This window comes from Syngnathus scovelli, chromosome 13, assembly GCF_024217435.2.
Source record: "Syngnathus scovelli strain Florida chromosome 13, RoL_Ssco_1.2, whole genome shotgun sequence".
Lineage (NCBI taxonomy): Eukaryota > Metazoa > Chordata > Actinopteri > Syngnathiformes > Syngnathidae > Syngnathus > Syngnathus scovelli.
In genome coordinates, this window is record NC_090859.1 from 10310925 (window position 1) to 10330564 (window position 19640).

At 41.3% G+C, this 19640-nt stretch overlaps 3 protein-coding genes across 6 annotated transcripts in view; 2 read left to right on the plus strand and 1 right to left on the minus strand.

Moving 5' to 3' along the window:
• On the plus strand, positions 1–5160 carry rcl1 (RNA terminal phosphate cyclase-like 1). 2 transcript variants are annotated; one of them, XM_068652742.1, is made up of 9 exons: positions 1–233; positions 611–682; positions 999–1174; positions 1357–1431; positions 1509–1633; positions 1744–1869; positions 2307–2463; positions 4392–4495; positions 4990–5160. In XM_068652742.1, exons 1-9 carry the CDS (start codon positions 104–106, stop codon positions 5141–5143), a joined length of 1119 nt encoding a protein of 372 aa, XP_068508843.1. In that variant the 5' UTR covers positions 1–103; the 3' UTR covers positions 5144–5160. The 2 variants fall into 2 exon arrangements, with proteins under 2 accessions (XP_068508843.1, XP_049595141.1); XM_049739184.2 differs by lacking the exon at positions 1–233 and adding an exon at positions 327–375.
• anxa3b (annexin A3b) lies at positions 5161–13753 on the minus strand. Of its 2 annotated transcripts, none has more exons than XM_049739166.2 (14): positions 13607–13753; positions 8101–8147; positions 7968–8015; positions 7737–7824; positions 7556–7650; positions 7378–7491; positions 7135–7225; positions 6978–7057; positions 6842–6898; positions 6668–6761; positions 6020–6115; positions 5844–5902; positions 5481–5603; positions 5161–5402 (listed from the first exon to the last, which is right to left on the minus strand). In XM_049739166.2, exons 2-14 carry the CDS (start codon positions 8110–8112, stop codon positions 5346–5348), a joined length of 1014 nt encoding a protein of 337 aa, XP_049595123.1. In that variant the 5' UTR covers positions 8113–8147; positions 13607–13753; the 3' UTR covers positions 5161–5345. The 2 variants fall into 2 exon arrangements, with proteins under 2 accessions (XP_049595123.1, XP_049595122.1); XM_049739165.2 differs by lacking the exon at positions 13607–13753 and adding an exon at positions 8386–8507.
• LOC125980038 (AF4/FMR2 family member 1) overlaps positions 9663–19640 on the plus strand; it is an 11224-nt gene continuing 1246 nt past the window's right edge. Inside the window, exons 1-18 of one of the 2 annotated variants that reach the window (XM_049739004.1) lie at positions 9663–9897; positions 12183–12303; positions 12770–13480; positions 13615–13656; positions 13750–13821; positions 14030–14066; positions 14315–14375; positions 14684–14819; positions 14995–15750; positions 15867–15958; positions 16197–16398; positions 16470–16540; positions 16600–16663; positions 16750–16886; positions 16988–17059; positions 19158–19251; positions 19325–19359; positions 19422–19603. In XM_049739004.1, the coding sequence (XP_049594961.1) occupies positions 9881–9897; positions 12183–12303; positions 12770–13480; positions 13615–13656; positions 13750–13821; positions 14030–14066; positions 14315–14375; positions 14684–14819; positions 14995–15750; positions 15867–15958; positions 16197–16398; positions 16470–16540; positions 16600–16663; positions 16750–16886; positions 16988–17059; positions 19158–19251; positions 19325–19359; positions 19422–19603 (2902 nt within the window). In that variant the 5' untranslated portion in view covers positions 9663–9880. The remainder of the gene's footprint in view (positions 9898–12182; positions 12304–12769; positions 13481–13614; positions 13657–13749; positions 13822–14029; positions 14067–14314; positions 14376–14683; positions 14820–14994; positions 15751–15866; positions 15959–16196; positions 16399–16469; positions 16541–16599; positions 16664–16749; positions 16887–16987; positions 17060–19157; positions 19252–19324; positions 19360–19421; positions 19604–19640) is intronic. The other variant, XM_049739005.1, reaches the window with a different exon arrangement.

Below are 19640 nucleotides of genomic sequence, written 5' to 3' on the forward strand. Positions count from 1 at the left end.
CCCCTTGCCTTCTGCGTCTTCCTGGAAAAACACACGTGGATTTCCACTGACTCGAGCCAAGCAAGAGAAGCGAGCCAGCCACAACAACAACACCGCCGTCATCATGGCAAGCCACGGGCTCTCCTACGACGGCTGTAACTTCTTCAGGCAGCGCCTCGTTTTGGCCACACTGAGTGGGAAGAGGGTTAAAATCCGGAATATAAGGTCCAAAGACGACAACCCGGGGCTCCGTGGTGAGTGAGTTGGGCAGCCAAAATTCATGTGGCGTCGCAGTTAGCATCCATGCTAACGTGCTAGCTGCTACGCAGTTGGGAGTGAGTTTGGTGACGGTGATCGAGGGGGAGATCCTAAGGCTCTGGGATTTCCAGTTTAATTGTAATTAACAATTATTATTTAATACTTTTTACATTTTATAATCTCAAGAAGCTTAATAAAAATAAACTCAATTTCAAACGCCGTTTTATTGCGTTAGAATTGTTCCACGATCATATCTTGATTGGTATGCGAAAACTTCACAGTCACGCCTTTAAAAAAATATCCATACTCTCATTTAAAAGAACTTCTATATATTTTTTTGTTTTTGAATGCTTGCTTTTTGAATGTTCTCCAGATTTTGAAGCCAGCTTCATCAGACTTCTGGACAAAGTGACCAATGGCTCCATAATAGAAATAAATCAAACAGGTGAATATTTGTTTTTTGGTGTATACATAAATGTGTTATTTACAACTTATACAATCGTTGTTATTGAATAATTCAAATGTATTTATAAGGGCATTTTATTCAAAAAAGCTTCCATATTAGCATGATTTTCTCTGCTTACGCTAACTAAGTGGCTGCAAATAAAAACAGACAATATACAAAACAAAGTGAGTCTAAACATGGAGCCATCTTTAATCTATTTTTAGCAACATTTTCAAACCCTTGTTTTTGTTATTGTTTATTTTTCTTTCAAGTTCCATATTCCTCACTCATTGATGCTACCCATGTCCTCTTCAAGGCACTGTGTTATTCTACCAGCCTGGCTTACTTTACGGGGGATCTATAGAACACGACTGTAATCTGCAACGGTCCATTGGGTACTACCTGGAGGCTCTTCTCATGCTGGCTCCCTTTATGAAGACCCCACTGAAGGCCACCTTGCTTGGCGTCACCAATAACCCCACGGACCCAACAGTGAGATAACTTTTGTCACAGCCTCTGTCATCAGTTTTGATAAATGTGTATGCCTACTGTAGTTCCTCATTGAGGGATTTATTTACTCATCTGCAAAAAGTATCATTATTGCGGTGATGGAGGTTTTGTTGTCATGGCAACCATGCCTCTTGCCGCTGTTTTAACAAATGCTTTTTCTTTAGGTTGATCGGTTGAAGACTAGTGCTCTTCCTCTGATGAAGAAGTTTGGCATCGAGGGCGAAGGGTTTGACCTAAAGGTGATGAGTAAAACTTTATTAACGTTCAAGTTCAGACACTAAAAACCAAGGCTGAATCTTTGTTCTTGTGACCTCAGGTGGTCAAGAGGGGAATGGCACCCGGTGGAGGTGGTGAGGTTGTTTTCACGTGTCCCGTCCGAAAGACCGTCAGGCCGCTGCAGCTTACTGACTCCGGAAAGATTAAGAGAATCCGAGGAGTAGCGTATCCTTCAAATGACCTTACTCTATGACTTATTTGTACATTATGAGCGCTATGTAAACTTTTTCCAACATCATCATTTCTTTCTATGAGCCTTGACAATTCAAACGCAGATATTCAGTGAGAGTTTCCCCTCAAATGGGCAACAGGATTGTGGAGTCGGCGCGGGGCGTCCTAAACCAGTTCATTCCAGATATCTACATCTATACGGACCATATGAAGGGAGTCAGCTCTGGCAAGTGAGTTTCCATCCACGTAGCTGTTTTGCTCTGAGTTGGAACAGTCCCAACATACTTTTACAGACGATGCTCAATGCAGCGGTTTGTGCAGGAGCACCAGAAAAAAAAACACAAGTTCAGGTTTGCATTACTGGGTTCATGACAAAACTGTAATTCACCTACCTCATCACTAGGTGGTTGTACAACACAATTTATTGATAGGCTTTCACATTTGAAAATCGCCAGGTAAATATGTAAAAATTGTACACGTGTAATTGTGTATTTTTTACTTAACTATACTTAATTTGTAAATTTAACTTACCAGTTATGACATGACAAAAAAAACCCAAAAAAACAAATACTCCAAGCATCATATTTCCTATTTTGGTAGGATTTGCAGAAGAGGTACATTATGGTTGTTATTGTTGTCCTCAAACTGCTGTATCGGTTTGTTGCAGGTCACCAGGTTTCGGGCTGACTCTAGTGGCAGAGACTCTCGAAGGCTGTTTTCTCAGTGCTGAGATGTGTTCCACGCCACAGGGTCAAGGAGAACCCGTTTTGCCCGAGGACCTCGGCCGCAACTGCGCCAAGCTGCTGCTGGAAGAAGTATATCGGGTAAGTGTTGTAAAACGCAATTAAAAAATTGTTTTCAGTTTCTCATTTAATCGAGAAGTAAAACCAATTTGGATTCTTAGACTATATGCCGCTAAACATGATTTGGTTTGTTAATCAAATGTAAAGTTCTATGCAAGTGTTATGCAAACTGACAAGCCCTTTCTTTTTGGTGGCTCAACCACACCGGATGGGTAGTACAGTCCAATGATCTGTTGGCTTTGGGTTGGAACTATTTCTGTACGGAATGGTGACGTGGTCATGCAACAATTATGACGCCAATAAAGCACTGTCACTGTATTTTACAACTGCAAGTAGATCTCAGCAACGGCACTCGGGAATGTTGTTTTCAGCCCGTCGTCGGACAATATGGTCTTCTTTGGCTGCGGTCAGGGCATGACTCAGATGTGTTGCAACGGTTACACTCACTGCCCTTGTTTTCTGACATTCCCCAGTAATGACCGTGTCAATTCCATTCTGGAATGCAGCTATGAATTTGTTTATATACATGACTAGCATGTGGGAGGTCTCAAAAGGGCAAATTTAGTGTTGCGCCAGGTACCGCCGGTACTTTAAAAAAAAAAAAAAACACAATACTATAATTGTTAAATACTGGTAATTAATAATTGATCAAATAAATAAATTACATAATTAGCCGTATTGTTCCATGTCAAATGCGGCCGTCACACAAAACCTCAGAAGTGGTATTCAGGATTCAACTTTTTTGTTTTTGCTCGGTTGCAGTTGCCAAGGTGAGCATCGCTATGTAAAAACAGAAACAAATAATGACAAATAGTGTGAAATGTAGAATTCGTTTCTGCAAGTGTGTGCTGAGAGTGAGTGTGCCTTGGCTTCTGATTGGAGCCATGTGAATCCAGTTAGCTGGTCAGGGTATTGCTGATTAACTCTGAAAGAGCAATATTGTTGGATGCTTCCTCTTCAGTCGCTGCAGCACACGACCCGGAGCTGATGTGCCTGCTCCAGAAGCTCTTGAGCATGGTTGGCTTTTTTATTTTTTTTTTTAAAGGCAGCAGCATCTGGTAGATCAGGTCCTTACAGAAGTCTTTATTTGAATAACTGCTATTTTAAATAACCCAACTGCAGTCGTGGAGTTGGTCACAGTTGAGAAGTGAGCGGGAACAAGGATATTGATTGTCCATCTGGAGTTGTGATTTTTTTCTTTTCTTTTAAAAACAAAAAAACAAACGGGTGCTCTGCATGTTTGCTCTGTGGTTAATCAGTACAGTCTGCTTGTAGTAAAGCAAGCTCACTTCATGGACATTTTGTTTTTGGACTCAACATCAACAATGGACGGGAGCTGATGTAAGTGGTCCTCGAAAGATGTTATTGATTTGCGATGCTTGCTTGTTTTTGGACTATTCATCAGTAATTTACTGTAGTGTATTAAAAATCGGAGATTTAGTTTTCTCAGATTTACCATTTTTCTCATTAACCTTATAGAAGAACAAAGTGTTTTTTGAAATGTACAAATAATGGCTTTGTCGGAAAACGGAAATGGCATTTAAGGGACTTTTCCCAAATAGACTTGTGGTGTCTCGGGAGACTTTTGTTTTTCACTCAGTGAAACAGACATTCTTTGTATTAGTGAAAGATGATTGATAATGTGACTGACCACATTTGTGTCTGGTGTCATTAGCATCTAAACGCGACACAATTATCAGCTATGCAGTTGTGGAAATTAGGAATATTAGGGTCAGTCGAAAAAGTTTTAGTAACTTAGTCAAATTGGAGAAAATAATGTTAGGCTTAAAGAATGACAATTTATAACTTATAGTTAAGAATAATTTTGACTTTAAACATGAATTTGTTGCATCGGACTTGCCCCGCCATCGCAGGTCCAAACATCCCCGATTCTATGACGTACATTTCAAAGTTGACAAACACACGGTGGTCCCTCTTTGTGTTTGAAGGGCGGCTGTGTGGATTCATCCAATCAGAGCCTGGCGTTGCTCCTGATGACCCTTGGCCAACAGGACGTGTCAAAGCTTTTGCTCGGACCCCTTTCGCCGTACACGTAAGTTATTGGAACACACAGCGAAGGTTAGAATGTGCAATTTTGGTTTAGTTACAGTATAAACAGACTTCCTGCTTAGTTATTATTCAACCATAAGACAACCAGGATAAGCCCAAAGTTCACCAAACTGTTTTTCTGTGGTGACAAATCGCCGTGATGCTGGAAGAGTCAACTATGAACTGTCCATTTTCAGTTATCATGGTACCGGTGCTGTGTTGCTCTCAAGTACAGTACTATGATAACTGAAGATTGGCAGTGCCATCGCTATACACGCCTCTTCGTCCAGATGACTGACCTCAAGCTTCATTGATTTCATTTTTAATATTAATAAATGACCCCCATGCATTGAAGTCAAAATATAGGTGCTGTCACTAACTAAAGGTTACTCGGTATAGGACCCAGTTCACTAATGACCCCAATGAGGGCAAGCACTACAGAAAATGAATGAATTCATTTCCTAGCTAACTAAAAGTGTCTCTTTGTTCTCTCAACAGGATGGAGTTTCTAAGACACATTCGAGATTTTTTCCAGATCATGTTCAAAATTGAACTTCGCAAGCCTTTAGAGGACGAACGCAAAGGGGGAGATAAAGTCCTGATGACGTGCGTCGGAGTCGGTTATAGCAATTTGAGTAAAACTTTGAAATAAAACTTTTTGTACATAAATATCTTGGTATCGCTTTATTTAATTGTCACAGTTATCAGTCAGTGGAATGTGAAATGTTTTTAGGTTTGTGAGGTTTAGTACCGAAATAGCTAAAATGCCATGTTCCATTCAAGTTGTCCTCTGTGTTCCACTATTGGGAAAAGTCCCTCCTCGTCCATTTGTCATTGCAGGAATTTCGAGGGAGTTAGTCTTGGCCGCACAGATGTTTCAGGGCGTCACCGTAGCTGCCTGACACTTCAGACTGAGGGAAAGAAAAAGAAGGGTAGGTTGTTTACTAGTATTTTTTTTTTCAATGTTTATCAAATATGTTTGTATTGACCTCCAGCTTAGAGTAGAGCGAATATCCAAACAGCTTCTTATACTCTGCTTTAATGTCCATCAAGTCAATTTCGGAGCGGCTGACCAGTATCCGGGTCAGTGTGGACTCTGTTGTCCCCAAACCCTAAAGACACATTTTAGAAAATAAAAAAAGGTTATAAAGGGATGGAACACATTTACAAGCTGATGCTTTTTTTTTCTGTTACATTTCAACCAACGTTGCACATTTCCCCATCACCCCCAAGCGACAGGCTTAACATTCTTCTCGGCGCTTCTGATGACAATGCGATCATCTGCTGCATTGAAACTAAACAAAGATGCGAAACAATACGTTTTGGGGTATCGTGAAAGGGACGCCGCTCACCCTCATGCTCTTGAAAAGCCGCTCTGCAAGGTACGCTGGGACGCTTTTCACACATTTGACTAGAGGGGGAACAAAAACAAATGTATAACTTCATTAGAGGACACAACATACAAATGATTTCATTATCTGAAAGGACAAAAACAAACAGACTCAACAAATGTGTCAGTCATTCTCACCAACAGCCACGAGAAGCTCCTCCAAATTCCCGGACATTTCACCCTCGATGCTCTCCTGCAGAGTCTTCTTACTTATATTCTTGTACTCCACCAGAGCTACACACACGCAATATAGATTTTATGTTCCTGACGTTATTTTGTAAAAGCAATTAATTATATATAATTTCGGTCAAATATCTGGCAGTGTGTCAGTGACATTGTGGGGACAGGCAGAACCATTAAATACTCTAACCGCTAGATGGCGGTAAGCACATAGCTTGTCCACCTTTTGAGACTTCCTTGGTGTTAAGATTTTTTTTTTTCTCTGATGGAACGTGACTCACAAAAGTAAAGGCTATCCGGCTTGGGTACTTGAACTCAAAATGCACTCCAACTTTTCAGCACAGAACTTTTCAGTACAGAAATTCACAATAGGTGTTGATCCATAAATGTTTTCCAAGAAAATCTTTTTATTCCTTTCTGTAACTCTTCTAGTCTCTGTTGCAACCTAGTGAAGAATTTGAGACGGTTTAGCTAAATAAAAAATTGAATGAATTATTTATTTTTTTCACATTCAGCGAATGATCTGCGCAACACATTTTCATTTAAAAAAATCAATGTGGCCTTTTAGCATAAAAAAATGACTGGAAGTGAAGATAAATTACTCACTTTGTCTTAGCTGAGGAACACTCTTGTGGCACAAGATGTCGATGAACCTGCCCTCGTCGGTTCCCCACTTCTTTTCTCCTGCCTCATACAAAGCCTGGGAGCATTCAGGACAATAAGAACAAGTAGTTTGTTAGCTTCAAAAACAAAACACAATAATAATATACTGTGCAGTACTTTGGCATCTGCTTTGGCTTGGGCGGAATCCACACCGAGGCTCTCGTCCCGCTTCCCCTGTGAGGAAAACAGCACCATTAATATTAGATTTTATTTTATAGTCCTAACTCCCGACTAAAGAATGATTCAAACTTACTTCGGCCAAGATGAGCAGTGCTTTGCCATAATCTCCAGACACCTCCGACTTGAGGTCGTGAATCAGCAATTTTCCCGTTTCTATGACACACAAAGTACTGTTTGTTACGCAATTGCTAGGTGGTGGAATGCAAAACTTTGAGGTGCACGATGCTTACCTGACAGGTACTCATCAGACATGGCTTTGATTTGTCTGTTGGATCTCGATGCAAAGAGTTCAGTCAACGTGCACTCGGTGGTCCCTGCACCCTGGAAGGACATATAGTATTCAGGCTGTTTCCCAATAGTGGTGCTAATTTGCATAAGGCTAGGCTGGGTGAAGATCCAGGGCTACTTACAAGTGTGTGAGGTAGTTTGCGATTAAAAATATAAAGGTGTGTGAAATGAGCGCTTCACCTCACCTTGATGGCTTTGATGACCTCATGACAGTCGTAGACGGCAGGAGGTTTTACTAAGGCCACCAACAAATCCTCAAAGTCTCCATGGGTGTCGCCTTCCAGATCAGCAATTAATGCCTGAGGCGGACAAGTTGATATTACATCCCCATGCGCAATATTTCTCGCAATATTTCACACTTACTCTTCCCGTGGCTTTCTCGTAGGCGTTAGCGATGAGTTGACGCTGGGCGTTGCTTCTTTGGGTCAGCACCTCGATTAGGGTCTTTTCTGTTGTGCCTGCAAGAAAAGAGAAATCAGATATGTCAATAAACACAGTAAAGAATAACGATTTGTGATATATTAAAAAATTATGATAATCTTACCAATGCCCTCTATTGCCTTCCTTATGGCAGCCACATCCTCTTCCACTTTAAAATTGGCGTTGTCCTTCACAGTTCCCCTTGCGTTGGACTAATAATAATAATAAACACACAACACAATCATTAAATAAACGGTAGGCCACCTATGGTATTTTACTCTCACCCACTTTGTATAGATTATATTTCTCATTAGTTTTGTTTAATTAACTGTTGAGAAATTGTTAGTTAACTTACTGTCACGCTCAGTGAGGAGGGGGAGTCCAACAGCAAATCCAAATCATCCTATGGTAATTAAAATAAAGATTGCATTCACTGGTCTTATTTGGTCAAGTAAACATTGCATGCGGAATTTTCTTTAAGTACTCACCCAAACTGACATGTTTGTGCTGGTGGATTCTGAAGTTTTGCACTACGCTGAAAGAACAGAATGCAAGATATCGGCTTTCACCTCAACTTTATCACCGATGCTACCAAATCCACTTCCGCAAACATGCCAAACCCGATGGAATATTCCAACAACTGCACGAAAATCAGTATTAGCGCTAACGTGTTTGCTCTCCTAAATAAAAAAAAAAGTGACGTAGTTTACTGTCACTTTTTAAAATAAAACCTAAACGGGGATAAAAGGCTACCAACGAGCACTTTTACCTACCTAAATCCGATGACAAGCTTGATATCGGTGGTGAAACTCCAGAATGTCACGCTCACCGACTTTTTTCACGAATGTGGGAAAAGGCAACGCCCATCAGAGTGAGAGTTGAGTCATCTTTTTCTTTTTTCTTTTTTTGCGGCAGCCAGCATTTTTTTCAACGAGTGACGGTAATGGAGTTAAAAATGCAATTTTAAAATAATAATAAACTAAGTAAAAGAAAATAAATGGATCCACGAAAAAAAAAAAAGAAACGAACCATCTTCTGAAAATGAATTAAATATTTCTAATTTTTCAAAATATGTTTGGAACAAGAATAGTTCATAAAATCATTTGAATGATTTTCTGGGTAATTTACAAAGAGGTAGAAAGAGTTTGCGGTCAATAATTCTTATAATTAAAAAGTGGACGTGTTGTGTGAAAATTGCGCCGTCTTGTGGTAAACGTGTAACATTGCCGTTACGACCCTGATGTTTGAGTGAATATAAAGGCTAATCTCTTTAAAATGCAAGAATCCACATGTTTATGAAAGAATAATTTTTAAAAAATCCTAGATATAGGAAAAACAGTTTGGAAAATTAATGTGTATAGGAATTTGGGTTGCAACTAGTGATTATTTATGGTATTTAAAATAATCGGACTATTATTTTGTCAAATAATCTGGTTATATATTAAATTACTCACAACATTTCTTTGACCTTGCAGAACACACATGAATTAAGATTCTATTCTTGCTTTGGTCTGCAACATGTTAGAAAATAGGCACCCACACAAATGTATTAGTTTTTCAACGTTAAAGCAGGAGTTGAATTGAATACATACAGTACTTTTAGATGAATCATCATCAAGATGAGGTGGATTTTACAAGGTCTGAAAATATTGGGCAAGATGATTTTTAAAATCTCCAAATGAAAGTTTATGGTGAAGGACTGTCAGCATCCATATAATTAAGATTTTTGTGTCACATCTAAGTACCAACTGTCATGTATCCATTATTAAATATTGTATACTTTTAAAATTGTTTCAAAAATGTGAATCTGGAGGCCCAAAACAAATTCGGATGTACCATGTCGGTCATACAGGGGCAATTGAGTAAAGTTTGGGCAATGTACGTGACGAGTAAAAAATAATGACAGTAAATAAAACCAATTTTGGTAGTTCTGTTGCGGACTTGTCAGGTTCATTTGTGTGCACACTAAAAATATGGCATTGTTATGGATATTTAGTAACAACTTTGAATGTGTAAAAACTAAGTGACCCCTTCGAGTAGAAAAGTCCACTGGGCAGCAAATGGACGAGCCAAACATTCGCAGCGAGGGGGCAGAGACTAGCGAACGAGAGCTAAAGGTGGCGTGACAACCCCGTTTATTGGAGCTTTTTCTCTCGGGTAAACGATGTGACAATGCGGCCGAATGAGACGAGCTCGGCGGCGAAAGTCAGGAGCACACGACGGCCAACTTCGGTTGTTTGACAAGCGGGAAAGAGAGTGCCATACGCCATGGCAACTCAGCCGAGGTAGGCGCACCCAAAGGCGGCTAGCGTGCTAGCAGCTTGACGGGGAGGGGGGGCTGGTTGTCTCTCACTTGTCAGGAGCTCATTGAGGCTGTCAAAATGTCAAGACACGCTGTTATTCGCGTTTGGTTTAAGAGAAATAAACTTTTTCAAAAGTATTTACTTCCCACCCCGTGTTTTTAGAAGAAGAAAAAAAATCAAGTCTGATAGGTGAATGACGTTTTGATTTTAACCACCTGGGCTACTCAGACTCAGATCGCTGAAGCGAGTTAATGAAATACATATTTATTTATTATTATTTTAACTATCCTTATTTGAGGAATTTGACGTTGAGTCTCTCGTTATTTTTGTACATTAAAAACTTTAATAAAAATGTTTTTATTATAGTTCCCAACTTTTGGTGACACCTTCTAATGAAGTTTGCAGCAAAGTAACTTTAGGACCTCAACCTTTTTTCAAATAGTTGAAAGGGTGGGCAACATAAATCCCTCAAACTAGTAAGTTTTAGTCGACATGATTGAAAATTGCACTTGGATGAGAACACGAACCTTCTTATGGGTTCTACTTGGTACAGCCAGCCTGTCGTGTGAAGCAATGAAATCTAAGACGAGCATACTGCCCAGTTCATATTTCTGCACGATGATGATGATGAAAATAGTTTGATTCTGTAATGGGACAGTTACATCTTTGTTCAGCGTTAATTTTGATTTAATTTTTCGTTTATGCTTTAAAAAGTTACCGGGAACCTCTGCTTGTTGCTCATTATTTGAACGGATTGATCATTGTTCTTTTTAAGGATCCATATCGAACCTCAGAGATCCCATGGGACTGTATTTATTTTTTAACATTACAGCCACAATGTAGATATGACGTGTGCACAAAATACTAATTTGTTATCCATGGCAACGATAACAACCATTGAGTACAGTACACCTATTTTGTGGCCACAAAATAGCATTTTGTGTGTGCTTTTTATCGCTATAACGTAAATGCAAAAATTTGTTTTCCCATATTATGACTAGTGCGCCGTAGATACACGGGACAAAAATAAACATGCCTGCTAACGTTGGCTCACTCTGACACTGCAGTATTATACTCCGCAGTCTCCACTTTGCCGCAGCTGCCCTCAGTCAGCTCTTGAATATGTTGTTTCCTTGAAGGACTGTATGTACGGTCAATTTAGTTGTAATGTTGGGAAAGTAGTCAAAATCCCGTGTCCCAGTTTGAGAACCACTGCTCCAAAAAGTTAACATCTATGATTTCACCATCATTGACTATATGGAATTGCTACAAACCCAGTCCTGGTGCGCCTGTCCAACAGAGTTAGCGAGGGAAGATGGATAATTGAGCCGAGGCTTTAAACTCTACAAATTCCCGGAGGCTCAGATGCTTGGTACGCTGTTGTCTTTGGCCAGAAGCCGCACGCTATCCCTCTTCCACTGTCAAGCATTTGGCCGTGGGCCTCCTGTATGCTTCAGTCCTTATGCTTGAATTCTCCTCATGGACCATTCCCATTTGAATTGGAAACAGATGAAAGAGGGAGCGGCCACACCCATTCCTTGATAAAGAAATATTTTTTTGTTCCTTGCTTGTAGACGGTGACCACCTGATGAGATATCGCAACCTTGATGCATTTATTGTTTATATATTACAGATCCAGCTGAGATAGGTGACAGCATAGCAATCTAAATATACAATTATTAAAAAGTTTTTAAAATCATAACTGATCATTAAATTTTGCGTCAATAGCTTTCACACATTACTCGCAGTACCGGCTTTTCACACAGCCGCCATTCCACCTCAGAAGCTGTTGGTTGACTTAGCTCCCCATTATATGTTGATATCTTTTCCACAGAGCAAACCTGAAAAAATCCTGGGCTTCCATGTTTTTGGAAGATTTAAGTTGACTGTAGGCTCCCCCCGGGAGTGATCCTCGTAACTCGCTCCATCATTCTCTTGGCTTTCTACCAAAACTGTTGCAGTTGCCATGGAATTAAACCCATTGGGGTTGGACATCAACAACACCCGAAAATGTCGACATATGTTCATGTCCCCCAAGAATATTCTTCATGACACCTGCAGTCATGCAGGTTTATAATTAACAGCAGTAAGCGACATCTGTCAAAGTGTTGGGTCCCAACCAGTCCCTTGGGTGGGACCGGTCTACGACAAGAGACCAGTCCCTCAGTACTCCCACAACCTTCTCCTCACCAAACAGTTTATAGTACTCGTGAATGCATCTTGACTGTATTTGTGTTCTAATAGTCTTTCCCGGTGATGCTCCACAGCGTATATGATGAAGAAAGGAATCGTCTCCGCCTTCGAGCCTGGGAACAGAGGAACCAAGAAACCAGCCAAGCCAAAGAACTGGGCGCTGATAATGTGCCACTTTTCGGGCAGCCGTACAAAGTATGTGCTACTTTTACATTACTATGTTTTTTCGATATTGTCACAGTTATTACGGTCTAAAATGTTTACTTGAAACGTCAATAAGTTTTCAATGTACTTCAAATAATTAAAAAAAAAAAAGATTATGATGCGGCAGCTGAAAAAGTGACACGCATTGTCCAGATGAACCCAGATCAATGCAGAAAAATCAATGATTTCCTTCTAGGTTCTAAAACAAACAAAATCAGTTTGTTTTTTAGGATGTTTGATGAAGATATCATTGCCAACTGCAGCGCTTTGAATCAATGGTGCCCAGCTAAACTGTTCCAAAGCTAAGCTTATTCCACAATTCACACACAAATACTGTGATATACTTGTTTACAGTGCTTCTGGAGTAAGACTTCTAAACTACACTTCTGAATCTCAGACTATTCTCAGAGTATTACCCGGTGATCTGAAACGAACCTTTTCCTTCTTTGCGTTTTAGACAAACAAAGGTGATGAGCTGTCCAACAGGATCCAGAGAATGCTAGGAAGCTACGAAGATGTGAACAGTTCTACAGAGCCTTCAGGAGTTCCTACAAATTTCACACAGTCAGATGGAGGGCAGCCAAACTCCAGTAGGCCTAGCACACTTGTCGTCCAAGATCCGGCCATTCAAGTATCCAGCCAAAACCCCCCAAGTAATAGTTACCCTATTCAGACAATGAGGGACATCCCCACTTCATCCCCAAACCACAATGGAAGCTCACTCACCACGCCAAAGGCTTCAACGGATCACCAGAAGAAGGTTGAAGCTATGTCGGATATCGAGGAGAATGCTAACAGTCCTAATGGAAGGTCCGCTCAGTCTCTGGACGTCAAGCCGATACCTTTCCTACATTCCAGTGAGGCCAAACGTCAGGAATCCACAGAACCCCCCTCGGCTGTCATGGTGGACGTTTCTGCGTTTAACCTCAGGCAGTCACCAGCGGGCAAGGGCGGCAACCCCCTGCTCTTGCAGAGCTTGCCACCGCTGTCCTCGTCCAAGCAACCCAGTGTTGCCGTGATGCAGAAGCCCACGGCGTACGTGAGGCCTATGGACGGTCAGGACCAACTGATCAGCGGCTCGCCGGAGTTGAAACCTTCGCCCGAGCCACACGTACCTCTGCCGGAGATCCACAAGGTCGAGCCTAAAATGTTGCCCCAGTATCTGGAGGTGAGAGCTAAAATATTTGTTTTTTGACTTGATTCTTTGACACAAACAATTTTAGCTTTGTTCCCGATTGACATAATTGACATGTAGATGCATTTTCACATTGAAAATTAAATATACTTTACTTACTTTTGTAGACAAAGACAAATGAAGCAGTGTGTGTGGAAGACATCTTAAAGGTATACTTTGTAAGGTCTTCTTTAAACCTGCTTCTAATGCTTACTAAAAGCATATTTGTTTTTTTTTTTTGCTCTGTTTTTGCATATCTGTAGGAGATGACTCATTCCTGGCCGCCTCTCCTGACAGCCATACATATCCCCAACTCTGATGCAGCCCCAATAAAGGTAACACTGATCATCTGCTAGGTTTGTGTGCTCTTTGTGTTGCCCCCTGATGTTTTATACAACTTCACAGGCACATTTTCCTTTACCCAAAAAACCCAAATTTGTGACCTTTCTCAGGCTTTCAACTTTCTGCTTCCGCTGTATGATGTGTCAAAGTTTAGCAATATCTCATGCGTCACATTTTTTGTGTGTGTGCGTCTCCTCGCAGGAAGCAGAGCAAGCCTCTTCATGTGGAGGACGACAACGTGAGTCAATAAAGCAGCCCTTGTACAGTACAAAGCAGTCGGATAACATAGTTCATATTTCAGTGCTTTGTGGACTATGCAAAGTAGAAACTGCCAGCTGTAACTAACACACATAAGCCAATTGCTTCTGTAAGGAAGTGTATATTAAAATACAAAAGGCGCTGTGGATTACATCATTTCAAAAATGTATACATTAAATAAAATATATTCAGGATGATTGCACATTTTCGCTTTTGTTTCTTTTTCAGAAAGCCACAACTGTTCTCCTGGACAGACTCAGTGTCTCAACATACAAAGCTCCAAACTGTTGTGAGTCCTAAATTCCGCTTTATACAAGTCTGACCAAAGATGGTTATGAATATGTGCGAGCGGATTGAACTCGCGTGAACCCGCTGAATAATCCTTTATTTTTAAAATAATGTTCTGCTGTGATTAAATCAAACTGTGCACGTGGTGGAATGAAAAGAAAAAACAAATCTCGTGAAGGACATGAAATTTTCATTCAGCAATGTTCACGCGTAAATATAGATAGTATATTGTAATCTGACATTTTTTTTTTTTCAAGCCGTAATAATTTACATTTTCGATCAGATGGTTAACTTCATGCTTTATTTTAGTTCACACAAAGAGGCTCATTCCAGCGGTGTGGAGTCAGCCAGCTCCAGTGACTCTGACAGCAGCTCCAGGTCGGAGTCGGATGGTGACAGCGTTGCCGATGAGCCTTGTGGACTGACAGCAAGCTGCAAATCTGAGGTAAGCAATTTTTGAACGAGTGCTCGCACCACCTCCATTAATTTCCAAATGACATGACTATGTATGATGTAGAATTGGATTAAAATGCATTTTATTTATAGAAACAAAATACTGCTGTAACGTGTCTGGTGAGAGTATATTTTGCTGAATTGCACTTTTTGCCATTTTTCACTAGCCTGATGCAGCGGCAGCATGTGGCAACTGGCAGTTGGGCAACTGGATCCAGTCCAGTCAACAAAACTCCGGCAACCAAAGCCAAGGTGGCGCCAACGTTATCCGCGGCTCCAAAAAACTTCCCGTGGAGGCGACCCAGTCATCTGAGCATGGCGGAAACCCTCCACAAGTGCTTCCTTGTAACGAGAGTTCTCATGAAAGCTCTCTGAACGGCGGTTCTTTGAAACATCCGGCCGGCGTGCGCAAACCGCCGAAAGACTGTGTGAAGTCTGAGGACACTTTATCGAGTAAAGCACCCGCTTTCTCAGACAGACCTAAGGTCAAAACGAAGTCAGAACGTTCCAAGAACACTAGCGGTGACTCTAAAAGTAAGAGGACTTTAAAATCAGCAGGCGTGCAAAAAACTGAATCAAAGCTCGAGTTGCACCAACCTGATGCTAGGTGTTCGTCATGCCCTCATCAATGCTCTTGCCATATTCCTACCCACTCCCCACTCGTCAAAACCAGCACGAGCAAAGCCGGCCCGGAAGTTGTCCGAGAGGACAAAACCATTCCTAAAGAGTCCTCCACTAACAATAAGTCCTGCAAGAAGTCGGGCCGTGCCCCTAAATCCTCTAAGGACATCCCCACCAGGCCTGCTAGATGCCTACTGGTAAAGCTCGACCTCAGTCTGCTCTCCAGAGTCCCTCTGGCGACATCTGGGAATGCAGAAACCCCAAAACAAACCAAGGCCAGCAAGAAGACTCTACCTCAAACTGTGAGCTTATCATACACTACTCATAATAAGTTCGTGATGCTGGTATTTTGATTTCAATTTCAGGATGAACCTATTGCACCTGTAAAAAATCTAAACTTGTGATTGACAACTTCCAGGTGGAGACAGATGACCAGGCTCATCCCAGAAAGAAGCGGAAGCTGGAGAAAAAGATGACAGCAGTCAACAAGGATTCTTCTGTCAAAGTGGAGTAGGTTACATAAAAATCGAAATTCACACCAGGCGTAGCATTACAGTTTAGTTCAGGTTGCCGCGGTGATCGGACAGTTTGCAATAGCAAATGCAGTTCTAGGGATTCGACCTACTTTCCTGTTGGTTAGGACGGAGGCGTATATTTTTCTCAAATTTTTCTCAATTCTCAAACTGTCTTGGTGTTATTTGAAGCAGTATGTGATAAAAGCAAACTCTTTAATCTTCTCAACTTTCAGAAGTTGCGCCACCCAACCAAGTGAGCAGCAGCACAAGAAGACCAAGAAAAAGCAGGCAGACTTGGAGAAGCCCCCAAAAGCCTCAGGGAAAGATTTGAAGGTTCACAAAAGATCGCGAGAGGAGCCTCGCAAGGATGCCCCCAAGAGCAAAGACTCCTCCAAGCATAAGAGCAGCCATGCAAAGAACACGCAAGCGGAGAAGGTAACATTCTATTTGCACAGTGGTTCTCAAATTGGATGTCAGTATTCTTGACCTCCATTTTGGGATGCTAGCAGAAGCAGTCATCCTTGCAGCACCTCAGAAAAGTTGAGACCTCCAGGCCCTTGCTCAGGGCTGAGGACAGGTGAGATCAAACATTGTCAAACTCTCGGTGAGATTTCGTAATTCATTGACCTCCTGCAGGCAGTATTCAGTGAAGCACTACATCAAGGAGGCCAAACGACTGAAGCACAAAGCAGATGCCGAGGTTTGACACTAAATCCTTTCAAAATTCTTACCAAACTGCCCAGTAGGAGGAATAAAGGTTTTTGGTACCCTCTCTCTTTCTTTTAGTCGGACAAACTCAGCAAAGCCTTCAACTACCTGGACGCCGCTATGTTTTTTGTGGAAAGCGGACTCGCCATAGAGAAAGACCCGCAGATTTCCATGTCTTCCTACACTATGTTTGCAGAGACGGTGGAGCTCCTCAAGTGAGAGAATAATTTCGGGAATATGTTCACTGTACTCGCTTTGGGCTTGATTATTATTATTATTATTTTTTTTTCTCATCTAAAATATTGCTCTTACGCAGGTTTGTGCTGAAGCTTAAAAACTTGGCGGACACATCAGCTCACTCCTCAGAAAAGGACTTTGCAGCATTATGGTAATTCTTTCCACCAAGTCGTATTATTTTGCTTCTTTTTAGAAATTGGAATTACCGTAATTTCCGGACTATAAGTCGCGGTTTTTTTCATAGTTTGGGTGGGGGGGCGACTTATACTCAGGAGCGACTTATATATGTTTTTTTTTCACAAATTTTTACTTGATCATTAAGACATCACTTACAAGTATAGTTGACCACTTCCCATGTTATTTTTAGTATAGTTGATCACTTCACATGCTTTTATTTCTTTATCTTGAACATATTCAAAACATAAAAAATAGAGAAAACATCAAATAAAGCAATTAACACTTTAAAGCACCATATCCAAGTCCACTGTCAAGTCCACTGTCTGTCTATGTACACTTGCTCCATTTTTGCTCCTCTTATATTTATTATTATTATTATTTATTATTATTTGTTTATTTATCATTTATTCAATACTCTTATTTATTCATTGTTAGTGCCTTCTTGGTTTTTTTTGTGTTGCTTGTATGCATATGTGTACTATCTCACCAAGGGATAGTGGAAATGTAATTTCAATCTCTTTGTGTGTCTTAGTATATAAAAAAATATATCGACGATAAAGCAGACTTTGACTTTGATAAAACAACCAAAAAAAAATTATATTTTCAGACGAAACTGGATGAGGGCGCTCTAAATTTTACCGTTGGCCGTGACTCATCAACTGGGTGGGCTTAAGAAAAATGGCACCAAAAAGAAATTCATATTTTGCAGGTTACAAACTTCAAGTTGTAAAATATGCAGCTGAAAACAGTAATCGAGCAGCAGAAAGAAAGTTTGGAGAACCGTGATGTACCAATGGATTACTATTTCAAGTGACGTCAGTAGCGCGGCGCGCCGGTTGTTTACATACAAACGTGCCCACACAAGGACTACCATCATTAGCGGTGATCATTTCTAAGTGACACGGAGGACAAAGAGTTTGAAGGAATTAAGGATTTGGAGTAACATAGAAGGTTTGAAAAACTATTATGGCTTTTACGCACGCCCGGTCTCTACTGAGTCGGGGGCCGACGCTCGGCCGAGTGGCTGTCCGCGAACGGTGCGCGGGGCTCGGACATGGCCATTACGCACGCCCGGTCTGTCTGGAAGTCCACGCCGCCACACGCTTGGAAGTTTGTTTTGTTTAATAAAGAGCCGTTTACCAAACCTACGTCTATCCTTGTACTTTGTTAACGCTACAATATAGTTATATAGTAGATCTGTGGAATAAAAACGAGGCTGACGTCAGGGCGCACGCGCGGCGATGTTGACAAAGGACGAGGAATTTGATCGATGGATTTAATGGAATTAAAGTGCGCGGATGGTTTGATAATATTATTGGCTTGTATTATAGTTATTTAAAATATAGTTTATCTATCGTTATATGAGCCTGTGGAATATTTTGAAGCGCAAGCGCCCTTAGCCGTGCGCACCCATTGTTGACAAAGAACATCGATGGATTTAATGAATTGGAGTGACACCGATGGTTTTATAAACATGTTATTCATGTAGTAGTTGTCCTTAATCACTCTATATGTTACGTCAGGCCCGTTCTCAGCTCTTTGTTTGAGTTTGTCACGTTAGCATACCTATCGTTTAGCCTGTTGTTGCTATTTAATGAATTGGAGTGACAGTGATGGTTTTATAAACATGTTATTCATGTTGTCCTTAATCACTCTATATGTTACGTCAGGCCCGTTCTCAGCTCTTTGTTTGTGTTTGTCACGTTAGCATACCTATCGTTTAGCCTGTTGTTGCTATCGTTTAGCCTGTTGTTGCTCGTTCATGACTGTTTTTGGTGTGGGATTTTGTCGAATAAATTGCCCCCAAAATGCGACTTATACTCCGGAGCGACTTATATATGTTTTTTTTCACTTTTTGGGGCATTTTATGGCTGGTGCGACTTATACTCCGGAGCGACTTATAGTCCGGAAAATACGGTAACCAGGTACTCTTTGTAGTACGCTGTTACTCCATTGGTCAGAGAGATTTGTCAACATTGCTCGGTGGAAATGTGCTTTACAGATGCTCATTTCTAATACTTTCAACTTTTGTAGTGAGGAATTTTGAACCTCTCCCTCCTGGTGTGTTACAGTCTGAAGTGCCAGTCTCTCCTGCAGATGGCGATGTATCGCCAAAAGCACAAAACTGCGCTCAAGTACTCCAAGACACTCACAGACCACTTCAAAGTTAGTATTTCTCATCCCGTCGTGATTTCCTTAACTTTTGCCAGTCTTCATATTAATTCAAAATATCTTCCAGAACCCCGCACTTGAGTCTTCAGTGAGCGCCACAAAGTAAGTTAGGATCACGCCGCGGCGCCATCACACATTCCCTTCATGTTGTGTCTTTGTCGTAGGGGCCCGAGCACGCCGTCCCCTCTGACCAGCATCCCGTCCCCAGCCTGCGGAGCTGGTAGCACTGTGGCTGTTCCCATTGCTGTGGAGCAGGTGGCGCTCGCCTATGTCAACATCACAAAATTATTCCTGAATGCCCACGAAATGTGGGAGCAGGCGGACCAGATGGCTGTCAAAGGCAACGGTACGGTGGTGCTAATTTTCTCCCAACACATTGACCG